The following is a 20,110-nucleotide window of genomic DNA, read 5'->3' on the forward strand; positions in this document are numbered from 1 at the left end:
GACCGGAAGTGCTGGTCAGCCAGGCCGTGTGCCATTGATCGAAATAAGTGATAGTCAGAGGGAGCAACGTCTGGAGAATATGGCGGGTGGGATAGAACTTCCCATTTCAACGTTTCCAAGTATGTCTTGACCACTTTCGCAACATGGGGTCGAGCATTGTCATGCAAAATCACTTTATCATGTCTCTCGTTGTATTGCGGCCGTTTGTCTTTCAATGCTCGGCTCAAACACATCAATTGCGTTCGATACTGATCGCCTGTGATTGTTTCAGTCGGTTTTAACAGCTCATAATACACTACGCCGAGCTGGTCCCACCAAATACAGAGCATGACCTTGGAGCCGTGAATATTCGGTTTGACCGTCGACGTGGAAGCATGGCCGGGAACTCCCCATGATTTTCTGCGCTTGGGATTATCGTAATGAACCCATTTTTCGTCCCCAGTCACAATGCGATGCAGAAAATGCCCTTCCGTCTTTGCCTTTCAAGCAGCTATTCACAAACAAACAACCGCCGTTCAACATCTCTTGGCTTCAATTCGTACGATACCCAATTTCCTTGCTTCTGAATCATTCCCATGGCTTTGAGGCGTTTTGGAATGACTGGTTGAGTCACTCCAAATGATCGTGTCAATTCTTTTTGATTTTGACACGAGTCTTGATCAAGTAATACCTCCAATTCTGTATCTTCGAAAAACCTTCTCTCTTCCACCGGTCTTCGACGTCAAAATCACCGTTCTTGAAGCGTTGAAATCATTCACGACACGTTCACTAATAGCGGCCTCATCTCACTCATAAATATTTGAGAACATTCGATGAGCCTCAGACGCAGATTTCTTCATATTGAAGTAGAAAATTAAAACTTCCCGCAAATGACGAGAATTTGGCTCGTAAACTGACATTTTCAATCGAGAATAACTTTATGATTCAGACACAAATCGACAAATGTTTCTATGAGGTTATGTTGACAGATGCCCAAGTTTATTGTATGACGTCTATGATCTATTTATTTCGACCACCACTTACTGCTAAAGTCATCTATAGGAAAACGGCACAAGCAAAGTTATATACCTAATACTTTATTTTTTAAACTTAATACATTTTTTTCTGGTATTGCGACCACCAGTTGTATACTTTAAACATGTTCTATAACGACTATAACGCACAGTTCTAACATGTATTTTCGTAAGTACCATCTAGGATCTCAATGATCAAGTCGTCGCTATTGAATATAGCCAGTCATACGTTTTTTAAATCCTTTAACGTATACGAGAGCCTTATTGTCATCATTCTCTTCCACACCAATTACAGCCATTGTAATCAGATGTTTCACCATTCTGTACGGAATCATCCTGTCTTGCCATTGCAATTCATGATGACAAGCACTCAGTCAGGAAGCGCAGTCCTTTTCGGATTTTGTCAAAAAATTTTATGGCATGGGACATGTAAAAATGTAATGAGAGAATGGCTCTGTTTCTCAACACCGTTACTTCCTTCACCATAAATTTCCTTCCAATAAATCCAACAAACAATCAAATTAGGCATGCATTAAGAAAGCATTTTTTTCTTATATTGTGTTTAATGATATTTCAAAGAGATTTTAAATCGATTCCAGATGTGACACACATATCCCTTTGTTAATGAATATTGTCATGTTTATTGAATGTAAGTAGACAAAAAATGAAGACTTACTTACAATATATTGTTACATTATTTAAAGATTCTTTAAATTAATGCTTTATAAATACATAAGCTATAATGTAGTTTTTTATTATTGAATGCAAAAACGTGTCATATCATGATATCTCTCAACGCGATGAGTTTTTTTCTCTTAACCTGAAGAATTTGTTACGTCTATATTTTAACATTAATAAATTTCACATTAAGTATACTACAGATATGATGCATCTTCAAATCGTAATAAAAAGAATGTAATTCTAAATGAGGTATAAAATATTAAAACGAATAATACAATATGTTTCAATGTTTCCATGCAAACATTCGCTACCGAAATCTAAGTTATCTTGAAGAATTCGTTACTCGTGTATCTTTAATGTTAAAATCGCAAGGGCCAACAAAAAGTACACGCAGTCGTATCATCCATGTGTTGGCCATTATGTACCTGTTGGAGCATTGACGCAGACCGCCGCCACGTATACCGTGTTCAACGAATAGAACCATGTCAACGTCGGCAATACGTCCGAAGTTGATACGAGCATGATTGAACATTGCGTGGCGTGCACGTAAAACCCGGTAGTGTACAATGGTACGCGGAACCAGTCCAATGCGTATGTATGTACGAATGACCATATGTATGCATGTATGTACGCGTCGTCAGTGGCTGCCGAGTCCCGTCGCCGTTGACTCTCGCCGCCGCCTTCGGGCGGGGTCTGTCACCAGTCCCCGCTGCCGCCGCTGCTATCGCTTCTAGACGCGGTCTCCACCGCCGCCGCCAGGCGCACTGTACTTATCATGTATACTTACCATCTCTTTTCTTCTTATGCGTAATTTTTCCTTCAGCGTCTACTCAATTTTATTATTATCGCGATTATTCATAAAATATTTTTTTATTCTACCAAATTATAACTATTATTATTATTTTAGAGAGCCCCACGCAAAGCATCTACAACATCGCTTTTGTTATTTATATAGTTTTGATGTAAATGAGTCACAAAATATTTAAATTTATCGCTTGTAATATTAGTATATTGACACAAATCGAAATATATGTGCTTGGCACATTGTTCGAGTTCAAGTATAAAAAGTATAGTCGACGGTTTCATATATAAACACTATTCACATAAAGATAATTTCACATTGTCAACATCACGTATTTTAACAAATTCAATGACAAGGTCCAGTATCATTTCTTTCGATGGCATAGATGACTGCATCAATCGCTGGATGTTTACCCGTTTTTCGATGAACGCCATCCACGTAGCATGTAGCAGTATGATGCGGTTGCCTCGGGTATCGCCAATCGCAATTTCTATATGAGGGATTGATGATTCCTCACGATGATTCCAATCTTCAAAAATTTGTAAGCCGTTGGTGTTAACGCTAATAGTCTTGTCAAAATGATATGAAAAGACGCGCTGTAATAGAGAAGAACAAAAGAATAAGCAATATATATAGAGAAAAAAATCTTCGCAAATAAATATAATTGAAATACTTACTTACTCGACTTATGTTGAATCCATAGCGCTGGAGATCACTACAAAAATCTGTCTGAGCGACTGATGCAATATCGTTGCTCCAATCTCTATTTAAATCTTATCCACTCCAACAATTTTTTGTAACAAAAAATTTTTAAAGACATCAGGTGATAACATTAATGTAATCTGACACTGCAAATTGCAGTGTCAGCAAATTTGCAAGTTTCAATATGAATCTTGTTAGCGTAATATAAGAAATTTTTTCAAGGACATTAACATGTTTTGGTGGTAACATCATTAATGTAATTTGATATAACACCTGCAAAAATGTAACATATACAATTTTATCAAAGTACAGATACTTTGTTAGCGAAATTTAAGATTTTTTTAAGAGCATGAGATGTCTGACATTATTAATAAAAATAACGCATATAATGATATAAAAATGAGAGAGGTACAAGATTACATCGCGTCAATAATCAATTCGACAGCGCAAATGACAACATAGAGCACGATTTGATTGAGTAAGCTACCCTGCTTAATACAAGAGAAGAGTACGTCGTGTGGAAACAGCGAAGCGACGAATTTATAGAATCATTGGAGAAGCAGACGTCCGCGATTATCAATCGGCAATAGATAATCACTGATCGCATGTATCGCGCGACTTGAGAGGAATCTCTGTGGAATCTGTGCGTGGAAGATTCGTGCATGTGAGCGCCGAGTACGGACTCCGGCGTATCATCGAAACGGCATTCGAAAGCCGTATTCTAACAGACGCGGTGATAAACTCTAAACATATCGAGCCTCGCAGATTCTTCGAAAACGCGAATGAAATTGTGCTTGAGCATGTGCATAGTGCAACGATGTGACTATAAAAATAAACACTGTTTTCAAATATTGACGAGTTCGTGGCGGGCGATAAACGCGCGAACAAAAATATCGTCACCCGGAACTATGAACTATATCGATACACCGATTTGCGTGAGTGGTGCATATCACGCGTCGTTGAGCCTACCTTATCGCTGGAAGAGTTTCAGGAACGTGATAGCGGATGGACATTGTCGTGGATATTAAATTTAACGGGAACGCGAATAAGCATAATTCTCTGCGCGCGGGATGTTATATCAAACTCTCGCGAGAAATTATGCTAAAGAGAGCGGTAATCAACGTGCAAGCTGCGGACAATGCGTGGTTCGCATGAACCACGTTCTGTTATTGCCGCTCTACACCTGACTCAAGGAAATGCACATCGAGAATTCTCGCATTATACGTCGGTTCTAAATCTCGCAGGCATTGAATTTCCAATGATGTTGAGTCAAATTAAGAAATTTGAGACTTTGAATGATATTTCCATCAATGCCTACACCAATGAGAAGGAGATTATGCCGATACGACTCGCCGACCGAAAGAGGATCAAACACATAAACCTCTTGTGGAGGATGACAACGCGGAACATTTTGCGCTCATCAAGAACCAGTCACGACTTGTCAACTCACAACTTACCAAAAAAGAAATATTTCTGCGATAGGTAACAACAACAGCAATAATAATAACAACAACAATAACACAACAACAATAATAATAATAACAATAATAATAATAATAACAACAATAACAACAATAACAATAATAATAATAATAACAATAACAATAGTAATAATAATAATAATAATAATAATAATAATAATAATAACAATAAATGCGCGGTTTTTCAGAAACCTCTACTACATCAGCTCGAGCGCTAAGTTGAAGATTCACAGCGAGTATTGTGGAAAACTAAATGATTGCGGAATCAGATTACCGAGCGAGGACGAGTTCTGAGGCTGAGTTCTGACAAACACTGCAGAAAGGAACGTGTCCTGTTTGTCGTTTACGCCGTCCTGGAGTGTTCATTGAAGAAAACAGATAGGAATCTCGGCTACGTGTCATCATCATAACGTGTTTAGTATCGGACTATATATACTATATATACTATACTGTTCGTACGACAGCTCACTGTCGGCCTATCGTTTTCGCCGTGATAAGGACTGTCTAGCGTAGTTCATGGAAAAACTCAGAAATTTGACGCACAGTGTATAGTTTATAATTTCGGCTAATATACCCATGGCAGATTTCACGCCAAATGATTGGCAAAAATTTGACAGCGCCACGCATTGTCACATCTGCGAGAAACTGTTTGAGCCAGACGATACGCAATCATTGCCACTTAACTGGGCGATACAGAGGCCCCGCGCATTCAAATTGTAATCTAAATTATAGGGACCCGTAATTTTCCATAACTTATCGGCTACGACGCACATTTCGCCATAAAGAAAATTGCCACCGCGTACGAAGGACGCGTTGATCTTTCGTTTTTTTTTTACCGATAACTAAAGAAAAATATATCTCGAAAAATATTTACTAAACATATTGATAGTACCAAAAATTGATAAAAAAAATTGTGTAAAATTACGGTACAATTACGTTTATAGATTTATAGATTCATTCAGATTTCTCGCTTCTAATTTGGACAAACCAGCATCTTTTCTCAGTAAAGATAAGCTATGGATATTGCAATTTTCCAATTTATCAGCAGAAAATTTTAATCTTTTGACACGAAAGAGCGTCTTTTCTAATATGTATAATACATACATACATATCCAACTGGCTCACCGAGCGGCTTATAGTTTTTTTATCAGGTCAATGATTTCTATTTATACGTAATTCATATATTTATTACATACATTGACGCATTTATGAAGATTTTAAAAAGTTTTGGATTCATCATGTATATTTAACAACGTTTACTTAGACTGCGTCCCCAGAGAAAGAAACAACGGAACGGAATATTGACAGAAATGATATAGGATAAGGCTTCTTTCTCCATGAGGACGCAGCCTTATGTGTCACATCGTATACATATAGAGGTATTACTTTTTTTTACCATTTCGATGTTTTTTTATCGTTATGTGCCTGATTTGTATTAAAATACGTACGTTGTTATATATATTTTACTATACAAAGTGAAGGTACATCGAGAAAATTATAAAAGAGTAGTAAAACGATACATGTGGTATTTTGAAGGTTATATAATCTATCATGCAATCAACAATGCGATTCATTAACGGCTGATGTTATCTATTAGGCCAATATTACATGCGTCCGTTTTTGTCGTACGATAAATTTTTCAAGTCTGTTGATTATAGAACAAAGAGTTCCTTTCTGTCTTGCAATCAATTAACATGCTTGAAAATTCGTCGTTCGACAAAAAATCCAATGTATGTAATATTGGCCTAATATATAACATATCAACCATTAATGAATCGCATTGTCGAGTGACTCTTTTTACACCGTTAAATCGGTTATGTACGCGTATCAAATTGATGCGGATTAAATATTTGATACGTCCTTATTTAACACCGATTTGCATCAGAACCGGTCAAGTTAGGTGACATGATGTCTTCACTGCTTTTCAAGATGTAAAACTTCTAATTCTAACTTGAACTTAAAAGCAGTGGCGAATTTTAATATACGATCGAAAACGAACTAAGCGTTTACAGCACGCTGAGATTCTTTGATATCATTTGATACGCATATCAGCTTGATCTGATACTCGTGATTCAAAAGTATCAAATCAAAATAATCTGCCAGCGTTTATACTAAGCGTATCAGTGATTGATGTGATATGGTATCTAGATTACATTCCAAAACGTCCTCCGAGGGAGATTTTACTATAATATATGTTACTATATTTTGAGTAAAATTTTCGTCGGAGAGGACACTTTGGAACGTAACCTTAGTACGCGTATTAAGTGCTAAACTAGGCCATTGCATGACAGATTATCTAACCTTCAAAATACCACATGTAAAGCCTTATGATACGTTTTCACTGAGCGCGTCACACGTGCATTGTCGAAGGAGAAAGGTTGTGTATATAATAAATTTCTCTCTTTCTCTCTTTCACGACGCGACGCATGACGCACTCAGTGGAAACTCAGCCTTAATGCTCTTTTATAATTTCATTTTATCGATGTACCTTCATTTTATATAGTAAAATATATATAACAACGTATATATTTTAATACAAATCATTAACACATATGATAAAAAACATCGAAACGGTAAAAGAAAGCAATGCCCCTATATGTATACGATGTGACACATAAGGTTGCATCCCCATGGAAAAAGAACCCTCATCCTGTATCTTTTTTGTTAATATTCCGTTCCACTGTTTCTTTCTCCATGGGGACACAGCCTAAGTAAAGTTGTTAAATATGCATGGTGAATCTAAAACTTCTTAAAATCTCCATAAATGCGTCAATGTATGAAATAATAAAAATTACGTATAGATAGAAATCATTAATTTAGTAAATAAGTTATAAGCCGCTCGATGAGTCATAACATATTTGGATATGTGTACATACGTATAGGAGGGCCTTACCTTAAATGTGGATAATTTATACATCAAATGACAAATTTTTTAAAGACATATGATATAAAATCATGTGGTGTCCAATAATGCGATGTCCAATAATGCAGTGTCCAATAATGCAATGTCCAATAATGTCTAATAATGTGATGTCCAGCAATACGTGTTCAATAATGCGATGTTCAATAATGCCGTGTCCAATAATGCAGTGTCCAAATGTGCAGTGTCCAATAATTACGTGTCCAATCGGGATACGCCCGTCGAAACCATCGTCGTACCTTATATACTACGACATGAATAATCTGTACGGATAGGCGATGTGTCAATCGCTGCCATACGCAAAATTTCGATGGATTGAAAACGTCGCGAATTTTGACGCGAGCATAATCGCTCCGGATTCGCCTACCGATTATATTCTCGAGTATCTATATCTGCACGACTGACACACTGTCCAATGCGCGATAAGCTGCCCGGCAAGCGTGAGGATAAACTTTTAGCGACGCTGTACGATAAACAACGTTACGCCACTATCGTAACGTGCAGTAATGTATTCGTCACGGCCTTCGCGTAACAAAGATCCATCCTAAGGTGTTACAATTCGCTCAATTAGCCCGGCTCCGTGATTACATTGAACTCAATACACAGTTTAGAACGCGCGCGAAAAATAAATTCGAGAAAAATTTAATTTTTAATTTTAATTTTTTTTATATAAATTAATGAACAACGCAGTATTTGGCGAAACTATGGAGAACGTTCGAAATCAGATCCGCGCTCGATCACCAACAATATTCGAGAGCGAATCAGAGCGAGAGCACTGACGTGAAATTTTTAAAGTGATGCGGCGTTTGTCTAACAATATTCCTTGCGAATCACATTCGGCGGTTTTCTAGCGGCGGAGCGTCTCCTTGGCGGTGCACTAATAGCGATGCGTTAACTTAGAATGGCGGAAAACTGAGAGCGGCGGAAAACTAAGAAAGTCGGTGAACTAATAGTTGCGGAAAACTAAGAGTTGCGGAGAACTAAGAGTTGCGGAGAACTAAGAGTTGCGGAGAACTAAGAGTTGCGGAGAACTAAGAGTTGCGGAGAACTAAAAGTTTCGAAAAATTAAGAGTTGCGGAGAACTAAGAGTTGCGGAGAACTTTAAGAGTTTCGAAAAACTAAGAGAGCTATTGCTAATCGGTTTTGCCTTTTATACTCTTCGAGAACAAAGGCTTCCTTTTGCATTCGCCAATGAGATTTTTACACATTGAAAATTTTGAGATGATTCTCTGTGTCGGGTGACGATTGGCGATTTCGTGCGCAACGGCCAAGCGGCACACTATTGTCATGCGCGCCCGTTAAATCTGGATTCTTGATTGGAATGAACGCATATTACGCGTTTTGCGTCACGCGATCGCGCGTGCGCGACGACCGATCCGAATTGGTTAGCCGTTATAGCGGTTGAAGTTTGCGTACGTGCGACGTGCGGTTTGGCTTGTTGTTTTTTGACTTTATCGACGAGATGATAGCCGAGTTTATGTTTTGGAAACTTCTAAGGACGCTTGAGATCCTTCTAGAAGCTTTCGATCCGTATGTCGCACGAACGCCAAATATGGAAATTATGTACATGTTGGCCGTATCTCGAACATTCCGCCCGCCTTGTCACGCAGTGACGAAATTGATTGACGTAGATATACAATTAATAACAAAATGGAACGGACGGTACGGCGCGGAGGTAATGATCGCGAAGCGGAATTTCCAAAGTCTTAGCGTCTTTGTGGAAAATTTGATTGCCGTCGAACTGCGCAGGTGTTGAGGTGAAGTTCAACAAGCCGATTTACATGGATATGTGTATACTCGACATATCGAAAGTCTGCTTGTACGAATTTCATCATGAGTACATGTCACCGATGTATCAAATGCAAGATCATATACACCGATACGAACAGTCTTATCGCGTCGAGTGCGAAGATGTTTAAGAAACGATGAAACGATATCGCTAGATTCTACGCGAGCAATAGACAACGTGCATGATATGTGCGAATAAGAAAGTACCCGGCCTGACGAATGAGAACAACGGTATGATAATGACCGAATTCGTGGGACTCAAAGCGAAGATGCATGCGATAAGAGTGGATTGTACGAAGGATACTAAAAAGGCGAAAGGTGTAAAGAGTAATGTCGTAGCGCGAACGATAACGTTCGACGATTACACGTGGTATTTGAAGAGGTTGAAATGACTCGTCAATCATATATACGATCTAAATTACACTATGTATACACGATATCAGAATCGAAAATCGCTTTGAATCCATACGATGACAAACGATACGTTGTACCAGACTTGATGGACACATTATGAGGCCATTGGCGGACATCTTTGTAATATATATACATTAAAATTTATATCAATATTAAGTTTTTTACATTTTTATATTTTTTATACAGTGTATATGTATTACTATTATACTTCATGTGTTATCATTTCTTATATATTATCTTAATTTGCACTTTATGTATGATTTTACATTTCTTATAATTTCATATAGTATATATGTTTTACTATTATATGTAATACTATTATAATTTACATGTCATGTATATTTTTACATTTATATAAGTATTACTATCATGTTTTTTGAAATACCATTTATTATATTGTATTATTATTTTTCATTTCATGTATCTTACATTTATATACGCATTTTATATTTTCTGTATACTCCAAGAAAAAAAATGAAAGGCAGAATAAAAAAATATTTTATATACTATATATTGATATATTTATTATATCTATATAAAATATATGAATGAAAATTTATCAAATAATGTTATTTTTGTATCTTCGAATTGTGCGATCCATCGAATCCCAGTCACTTGACGTACACCTTTTCTCCTTTCCTACGTAGTACTTTCTCCACGAGATATACGTCCGGATGTGTAACGCGATGCAATTCGTGTTCGTAGAACGCTTCAGCGATGGATAGTCCTCAAGTAAATAGGTTACGGAATTGGTACGCTGCATCTTAACGATTGTAAACACCTTTGACGTGTAACCCTTCTCAAAAATCGTCTTGTACTTGCTCACGCGTGCCGAATCACCTACTTTAAATTTTGCAAGACCCGCTTTATCGCATCGTACACTGTGCCCAAAAGACTTTCGACAATCGGAGAAGTCGCATGCCGATGCTTGTGCGCGTTATAATCTGACATGAGATGCAGCAGTTCGTCGATCCCCTTGTAATTGTCGTTAAACATAAACATCTTCCACATGTCGTTTTTGAGCGTGCGATTGAACCGCTCGATCACTGGCGCTTTCAACGTCGAATACGTGGAATATTGATTAACGTCATGTTTTTTCAAGATTTTTTGCACATCAGCGTTGTAAAACTCTTTCCCCACATTCGTTTGTAAATTTTTCAGACTTCTTCCACTCTCTCGAACAATCTCAGCGATAGCGTCAGCCGTCTCGCTTCCACCCTTGATCTTGAGCGGTACTTGCTCAACACATCGATGAGTATGTAGTGGTGGCCTCTGTTGAATCTCGAGTACGCACCTCGATGATATCGTGCCTGCCACAGTTCGTCGTATCTTCGGATTATGACGCGCCTTCGCGGAAAATTTCTTTTCGCCGGAGCATGCAATTCTTCGACGATTCGATGTTTCTCAGAGCTAATTTTTCTTTTTTGCTGGATCTTTTTTTTATGATTCATTACGTAATACAAGAATATAATGTATTTTTTCATGGACGAGTAAAAGCGTACATACACCGAAAATCGATCGAGAGGTACCGTCCCTTGCCATCAAGTCCACTAAGTCCCCTACTATCGAGGGAAAATCTAGTTATTGGAAATGTTTTGGTGAAAAAACATCAAAGTCACCATGTTCATTATCATCATTATCATCATCATCATCATCATCATCAATGTCATCAATGCTATCGAAATATAAGTCATAAAGTATAACATTGATATACTAGCGAACAAAGAAAACATAAAAAGATATCGCGATACGTTTGCAATTCTTAGAAAGAGGGGGAGGGGGAGGAATTACCCCCTCTTCGAGTCTGGAAGTATTATCATATACGTCACAATTTATCAGTGTCGCAATACTCGCTTTTATGAACGTTTTTTATTGAAAAATGTACTTTGTCAAAGAGAGCAACGCATCGAAACGAAGAAGGACTGTAGTAACACGTAAATTTTAATGTTCTATACATCAAAAAATAAAAAATCACGTTTTCAAACGTTTTATGTACGTACACAGCATAGTGCATCACGCGGTGCGTTTACTTAGCAGACGTTACGATCTGATGGCTACGGGTTACAAATTTTTGGAAATTGGAATCAACGTTGGTCCACCGAGTTACGTGGAGATCACCCTGGGAGATCATCGCGGACAGAAACTGTTGCTGTCTCTCGAAACGTGGAAAGGTTTCTATGAGCAGCGATGGAATAGTTGCAAGGTGCTGGAAACGAATACAAAGACACTTTTATAAACGTTGGATAGCTAACAGTCAGAGTTTGCATATTAAACGATGCTACGCTCGTACGTCTCGATTTTTCATTCCTACACATGATGATGACCGAAATAACGCTACGACATATGTTTGAGTTTGACGGATGTATCAATGTAACATTTGAATGATTAGCTAGACTAGTAGATACAGGTATACGCGATATCAAGTATACGCGATTCTCCAATATCGCGTCCGAGAACGCTATACGCGATAGCGATATATTCGACAGGCATCAACTCGTCGATTGCGAGTTATTAACTTTAGTTTTTAATATGTATGAAAAACAAATGTAATAAAATTTTTCTGTTCACGTCATTATATATGTACTTTACTTCCCATTCATTTTATCCTATGCCTCTACGCTCTCTCAAATTTAGTTTATATAAACACCTGCCAGCGCTTCTCTCAACGCGCCTAAAGTTCTACATATAGTCTGTTAATACTTATAAAAAATATAACGTATTTAATATACAATGGCCGTCCGTAACTAATATTCCGAGCAGCTTCGCCGCAGCGAAGGATGATTGTCAGCGTTATTTTTTGTCAGGTTTCGTCTACGCGAGGTTTTTTTTCTTACGCGAATGATTTTTTTATAAAAAAACGTGCAAGAATATTCCATTTATCCATAATAATGGAATATTTTTGCACATGTACGTGATTAAGTGAAATGAATGATAATTTTGTGATTAAATGAAGCAAGTGATAATTTGTGATTTTTAGAAAAAGTTTTGTTGACAATTTTTGGGGAATACTTTACTGCTAATAATGAGCTATCTGAGAGAAGTACTGGAGATCCGATATGTATATTCTGTTAAATGAATAGGTAGTTTTTTCTTTTATGCATGCTAAATTTTTTATTGAATTTGTATTTCTAACGTTTATTTTGCTTTTTTTGAGTATCATGTTCGACAACGAGCGGTGGACAACGAGGCTGCAGTTGCGGGATGAGTTAGGAATACTGATCATTCCTCAGATAAATCCATTATAAATTATAACTTATAAATAGAATATTTTTTATAAAATCGCTTTGTATAATTCACTTTTTATAATATATTTTTTTTAATTTACTTTGTAATCCATTTTTTAGGAAACACATTGAAGCAATATTGGAAATATATAATAGTTTATAAATATATAATAGTCAGGTTATTCGTGGTGACAGGTGGCAGGATCGGCAGGAATGGGTGGATATGTGGGAAGAAGAAACTTTTAATCTGGAGGAACTATTCGGTCTCCGGCCGTATGAGTCCGGAGTCTGAGGATTGGAATTGTAAGTTGATAAAATCTTATTGATAAAATTTAAAGGATACATATAATAATTATATTATACATTATTTTTATATTATACATTATTATTTATATATATATTTTTATTTATATTATTTATCATCTTATTATTTATCACAGAAAGCTTCAGCGGCGCCCCGCGGTGGTGGCGACGGCTAGGCGAACGGCCCCAATGATACGTGATGCATGGTGGCACGTATTATTAATATTTGATGTTTATATAAATAGTCAATGTTTACATAAACACCAATGTCTTCGACCGACGTCATACCTGCACCTACGAGTACCCCCCATGTCATTGATTCAGAATCCTTACAGTATATCTACTATTATAATGTAAAATAATGTTTAATAAATATTAAATTAATGCTAAATTAATGAACTAACTTTAAGAACGAGAATCATGAAAAATATAAAATTAATAAAAAATAAACATTTAAAAAACATTGTCTGCTAATTGAAAAATATCTTTCAATTGTATGTTAGCTTTCTTCTAAAACAGTATGAAAAATATAAATACGTATTTTATTAATTATATTTTAATCAATTATACCGAGTTCAATTATAAGAGATATCAATTTTATCGTATAAATCTTCAATTTTTCAAATAATTTTCCGGGAATTCAGTTAACATAATTCCAATTTTTAAAACCATTCCATTTTCTCATTTTTAACAATTTTGCAATCAATAGAATCGACATCGATTCGGTGTCGAATCGATATCTATTCCATTATCATTTTAGATCAATTAATTTTTCGTTAGGTTACGTCAATTTTTTAAATAGAACATCCTATTTTTTATTCCAGAATGTAATAGTTGGTGTCAAGAGCTTTTTAAAACATTACAATAGATTCGAGCTAAAATCTTTTGAATGTTGTTTAGCATTATGACCTCATTATAACATTTGTCAAAATAAAATTTGGACGTTATTTTTCTTATTTTCATTTTTGTAAAAATTCATTTGCATTAGCCTTGATCATGATAAGTATTTTTATTATTCAGGTCATGATGCTGAACAATTCAAGAGATTTTAGCCATCTTTTATCGAGGTATTGCGGTGTAAAATGGGACACCCTGCGTACAATAAATATTTTTTACATAACTTCTAAATTTATATTAATTTTATATTAATTTCTAAATTTTTCAACAGTTTTCGAAAAACAAATGATAAGAGATCTGACAATCAAATTCGATATGCGAGCAATTCTGGAAACAGTGACAACATTGGCAGGGCCGACGCGACATGCGATTGGTGAGAACAGTCGGTTGTTCTTCCGGCAATAGTAGACTGGTCGGACACACGTATATATTCGCTTATCTTTAAACATTAATATCTCTCGTTAAATATTGTGTCAACTGCAAAATGGTATAGGACTTTTCGACTTAGTTCGGTTCATTCTATCTGCTCATAATGTGATTTAATCAGCTGAAGATACCCTGTATGTATGTATACAATTCGAGATATTTATAAAAAAGGTTTGTTTTGATAAATGTTCCAAGACAAACAAAAATGGGAAAGTAAAATGAAACAGTAAAAATCAAAAATAATATTTTTTTTTTATTAAGGATAATGCATTGTGTGAGAGTTGAAATATTTTAAGTATCTTTTATTGAGTCTAAAAATATTGTAGTAAATATAGTAATTGTAGTGAAAACCAATAATTTCTTTGCCCTTTATTGTTTAAATATTAACTCCCATTTTTTAGTCATCCTATAATCATGCATTGTAGAGAAGAATAAATCAATCTGTCATTTCATTCTTTTGTTTGTTTTAAAAGGAAAATATTTTTTACCTGCGGAGGAAAAGATCCAGCCAACTTTATACGACGCACACTGGCATATGTCTTTGCTCCTAATTTAGCTCTTAAAGTTTCATAAGTAGTAATACTAGGCGGGTTCTAAACCATGGGGTTAGAAGGAAGCGCGGGGTGCGAGGAATACTCCTAGGCGCGGGATACCTAACGCGGGGAAGGAGAAGGAAAGATTCCGGCTCTTACGTAAACATAGGGCCCCGGTCCTTATTTTTTTCGTCACCCGCCTCTCTCTCTCCAAAAATGCATCGGTAATAAAGGCTTGTATGTAGAGAAAGATAGAGCGCGTGACGGAGCATGTAACGTGCTATGAGTGAAGAAAGGATGGAAGAATCAATAGAGTACAAGTTTCTTTTGTACGACACAGTTTTTTCAATATAATTTTTCCTGGCATGTCGAGGCAAAGGATGGGAAGTAAAAGACAATACATACGTAATAATGCGAACAAAAATTTTTTATTCACATCTTATTACACTGGTTTTTGTACTTATTAAAAATTAAAGCTAATAGTTCGCAATCGACGAGCTGATGTCCATTGAAGATGTCGCTATCACATATAATGTTCTCAGATGCGATGTTGGAGAATCGCGTATACTTGATATCTACCGTATACCGCTCGACGAGTCGAGCTAATCGTTCGAATGTTACATCGATATCCGTTAAAGTCAAACATACGGCGTAGCGTCGTTTCGGTCATCGTAATGCGTACGGATGAAAAATCGAGACGTACGAACGTAGCATTGTTCAGCATGCAAACATTGACGGTTAGCGGTCCAACGTTTATAAAATTATCCTTGTATTCGTTTCGAAACAGCTTGTAAATATTTCCTCGCTGCTCGTAGAGGCTCTTCCACATTTCGAGAGACAGCGATAGTTCGTCCGCGATGATCTCCAAGGGCGACTTCCACGTAACTCGGTCGGCCAACATTGATTCCACTTTCCAAAAATTTGTAACCCGTATTCGTCAGATCGTAACGTCTGCTCAGTAAACGCACCGCACGATGCTCCGTATTGTGTACATACATAATATTAAAAACTGTTTCTTTTGTGTATAGAACGTACTTGATACTTATTTTTGTTATATTCCTTCTTCACATCGTACGATGCACTGCTCTCTTCTAGCGAAGTACATTTTTTCAACCGTTCGTACAAGCGGGTATCGCAAGACTGATTGCAACCGCATAAATTGTAACGTAATATTTCTGGAATCGATGAGAGAAGACAGGTTGCCTCTCTTTCCAAGAATTTCGAACATGTCGCGACACGTTTTATAGAGTCTTTCTATGTACACAATGCGACAAATATGTTCCCAGACAGGGTCTGAAAATCATAATTGAAACAACAATATGCATATTTTTTGGTTTTATTATTCAAAATATTCTCCTCTGGCTTCAATACACTTGTTACAGCGATTCAATAGTGATTCAAATGCATGTTCTAGCTCAGTTTGCGGAATTGCCTCTAGTGCCTGTGTAGAAGCTGATTGGATGGTCGGAATGTCATCAAAAAAGCGTCCTTTCAATTTCAATTTCAATTTTAGGAATAATGAGAAGTCGCAGGGGGCCAAATCAGGTGAATACGGTGGATGGTTTAACACAGAGACACGATTTCGAGCCAAACATTAACGGACAATCAATGAAGTGTGACTCGGTGCATTATTATGCAACAAAGACCAATTTTCTGGATCACGATATTCGGGGCGAATACGATGAATTCTGCCCATCAATCGCTTAAAACTTCGAGATAATATGCACCAGTAATTGTTTGACCAGTTGGAACAAACTCTTTGTGGATAATACCTTTGCTATCAAAGAATGTGATGAGCATTGTCTTGATTTTTGATGGAACTTTTCGTACTTTTTTTGCTTGTGGTGAATTTTTTTACTTCCATTCCGCACTTTGACGCTTAGTTTCTGGATCATATTGAAAGCACCATGTTTCATCACCCGTAACAATTAATTTTAGGAAGTTTGGATTATTTTCTACGGCTGCAACGATGTCTCTGGAATAATTGATTCTCGCTGATTTTTGATCGCTTCTTAATGTGTGTGGAACAAACTTCACACAAACCTTCGTTTTACCCAAATCTTCATGTAATATGGTTGGAATTGTTTCTCTACTGATATTTAAAGCCTCCTCCATCATTTTTAGTGATGCATTGCGATCGTTTGCAACAAAATCACGTACTTTTTCGATCATTTCGAGTATTCGAACTAAAATTGGCCGTCCTGATTTTTTGTCATCTTCAAGGGTCTCTCTGCCTTCCAAAAAACGCTTATGCCACTCAAAAACAGCTGTACGACCTAGACATTGACTGCCGTAAACTTGTTGCATCGATCGGAATGTTTCTGATGCACTTTTATCAAGTTTTGTATTAAATTTAATCACTGCTCTTTGTTCCATATTAAAATTTCTATCTCGACCAAAATTCTTGTGTAACATGAACTGTCATATCTTCGTTATATGTCAACCAAAATGAATGAAACTTTGACAGATGATAGCAAAATGTTCAACCTTTAAAATGCATGTTTGAACGCACAGATGTCGCCACTGGTTGCTGAGATGTGATTCGTGTCCGGGAACATATTTGTCGCACTGTGTATTTTCTTTGTCACGAATTTAAACATACGTTTATACGTACATATGTTTATACATACGTTTATACATACATACGTTTATACGTATGTACATTTATACATACGTTTATACATACATACATTTATATATACGTTTATACATTACAAAGGAAGGGAAAAGAAATACATAATAAATACGTTAACGTATTTTTATTTAAAAAATTCTTTTGCAACCACCAGTTATATATTTTCAATACATTTTGTAACGCGCAATTCTTAACATGTTCCACATCGTCCACATCGTATAATATTAGTAACATCTAGATTAGATAAAGATTCCATGTCTTCGTAAACTGCATCCAAGGTCTCGATGTACATGTGTTCTCGCTCATCGTCCAGAAGCAAGTTCCATAGCCACGTTCGTTTCTCGCGTCTCTTGACATACATGATAGCATCATCTTCAAATACAGCCATCATAATTAAACGTTTCGCCTCGTTGTATGGGATCGTCCCGTCCTCCCATTGCAATCCATGGTGATAAGCAATCAACCAGGAGGCGCAAGACCTGTCGGATCTTGTCAAAAATTTCCATGGCACGGAACTCGTAAAAATGTAATGCGTGAGAACGGTCCTCTGTTTCAGCACCGCCACTTCCTTCACGATAAATTTCTTGTTAACGATGAATCCTTGCAAATCCACGAACGTTGGCACGAGCATGTTGTCGAGAAAACTGCGACGTATCGTGTTAGAGGTACACTTAGGTGATTTTACGCACAACGTTGGTCAATGGATTATACTGAGCTACACGATATCGTGTATGATGAGACAATAGGCTGTTGTATTTGCGGGCACATTCTCCTTGCAGTCAAATTCTATGCGTACGTCCACAGTGGCACTCGAGACGGATTCGTTTTGTCGCGAGCAATCAGTGACCACAAAAGGCCCTTTCTCGACAAATGAGAGCACGTCGAGTAGCGTTTCGAAGCAATCGATTCCATAATATGTTTTACGAAAACGCGCGTACATACCAAATAGAACGGCGTATTTGTTTTTGCCAAAATCCAGATTTAAATCGTCGTACGGATAAAACGCAGAATTTAGATAAAGTTTCACGTTACTCAAATTACAATCGTCGAACACGTTAACATCTCGTGACATGATATTCTTTCGATCGGTCTGCAGAGCAAAGATAACGTATAGAGGCTTCTCAAGCTGAGTCGCCGTTTTGACGGCCCATGAATGCTTGGTCGTATTCTGTAACAGAGGATATTCGTACAGTTCCCACGAGCAAAAACTCATGCTCAGATAATGACCGCTTTCCAATACTCGCAGCATTGATAATTTATTGACTTCGTTTAACGCAACGTGAGCCATCCGCCACTGTACTTTAAATAATTCAACCTCAGACTCCGTCACAAGATTTCTCACCAAGCAATTGTTGTCGTTGCGCGCTCGTATCAAAATTAATTCGTGGCGAGCGTTGATAATCAGGCGTTTGTAATCTTCGCAAAAATCCAACAGCATGCTGAACGGCACGCAAAAATTAAAGTGTCCTTCCTCCGTGTCGGATCTAGAGTTCCATCTAGCGTTCAGCGCAGTCAAAGCTTTATCGTACGTCATTGACATGTAATTCTTGAGCGTGCTAGTTATGCCCACACGTTTCGGTTACGGTCAATTTCCACACCGTTCATATCGAATTTCATCAAACATGAACGCTACGCAATTATTTACAAGCGTCGTTGGCATCTGAGCGTTTTTCTTTTTCATCGTCAATCTTCCTTCGACGTAGAGAAAACTTTCACACGGCAACGTGTACAAATCCTGCTGCTGTATGAGTATTCTTATCTCGTCGCTGTACCCGAATGTTGTATTAGCGAACGGATTGTACGTGTAAGTCTCAATCTTGACGATGCGATCGTCAAAGATCGGCTCACCAGTAATATTCAAGACAGGTAATATCCGATAATATCAATCATCTGAAAAGTTGCGCACCGCGCAAAGATTGTAAAAATTTAACGTCCGACGCGCTGAGCTTCTTCTTGCTGACGCAGTTGGATGAGTGAGCGTTATCGAGCGGTGATGTTACCAGCTTTGTAAAGAATGCGTTATCTCTCTGCGTGCGCTCCGCTCCGTTCAATACGAGCATCTCATGCTCGCTGTCGCACGTGCAATCTGACGGTGATTTCTCCGCGAAAATCGAGCAATCCGTCCGTTCTGATCAATAACGCGTGTCGTTAGATCCATAATGCTCCGTGCCGTGATCGGCAGGTAAATGATCTGCGCCAGTCTCTCCGATATCTTATATCCTGGTAGCACGCTCGGCGAAAATTTGTGTATCGTGTGCGCGCTTTTGCCGTTGATGTACGCGCCCGCGGTC

At 37.4% G+C, this 20,110-nt stretch overlaps 3 protein-coding genes across 9 annotated transcripts in view; 1 reads left to right on the forward strand and 2 right to left on the reverse strand.

The window, feature by feature from the left end:
* CCHa1 (neuropeptide CCHamide 1) overlaps positions 1-20,110 on the reverse strand; it is a 260,158-nt gene that overhangs the window by 137,368 nt on the left and 102,680 nt on the right. The gene's annotated exons all lie outside the window — the stretch shown is intronic.
* LOC147909600 (uncharacterized) lies at positions 204-19,067 on the reverse strand. The gene is made up of 3 exons (XM_087407097.1): positions 7,573-19,067; positions 3,174-3,471; positions 204-3,092 (listed from the first exon to the last, which is right to left on the reverse strand). The coding sequence occupies exon 1, from the start codon at positions 18,448-18,450 to the stop codon at positions 18,010-18,012; it is 441 nt and encodes a 146-aa protein (XP_087263223.1). The 5' UTR covers positions 18,451-19,067; the 3' UTR covers positions 204-3,092; positions 3,174-3,471; positions 7,573-18,009.
* Positions 3,463-5,532, forward strand: LOC147909601 (uncharacterized). Its single transcript, XM_087407096.1, has 2 exons — positions 3,463-4,680; positions 4,868-5,532. Exons 1-2 carry the CDS (start codon positions 4,337-4,339, stop codon positions 4,971-4,973), a joined length of 450 nt encoding a protein of 149 aa, XP_087263222.1. The 5' UTR covers positions 3,463-4,336; the 3' UTR covers positions 4,974-5,532.

Source organism: Acromyrmex echinatior, chromosome 6 (genome assembly GCF_024713525.1).
Source record: "Acromyrmex echinatior isolate Ae372 chromosome 6, ASM2471352v2, whole genome shotgun sequence".
NCBI classification, from domain to species: Eukaryota; Metazoa; Arthropoda; class Insecta; order Hymenoptera; family Formicidae; genus Acromyrmex; species Acromyrmex echinatior.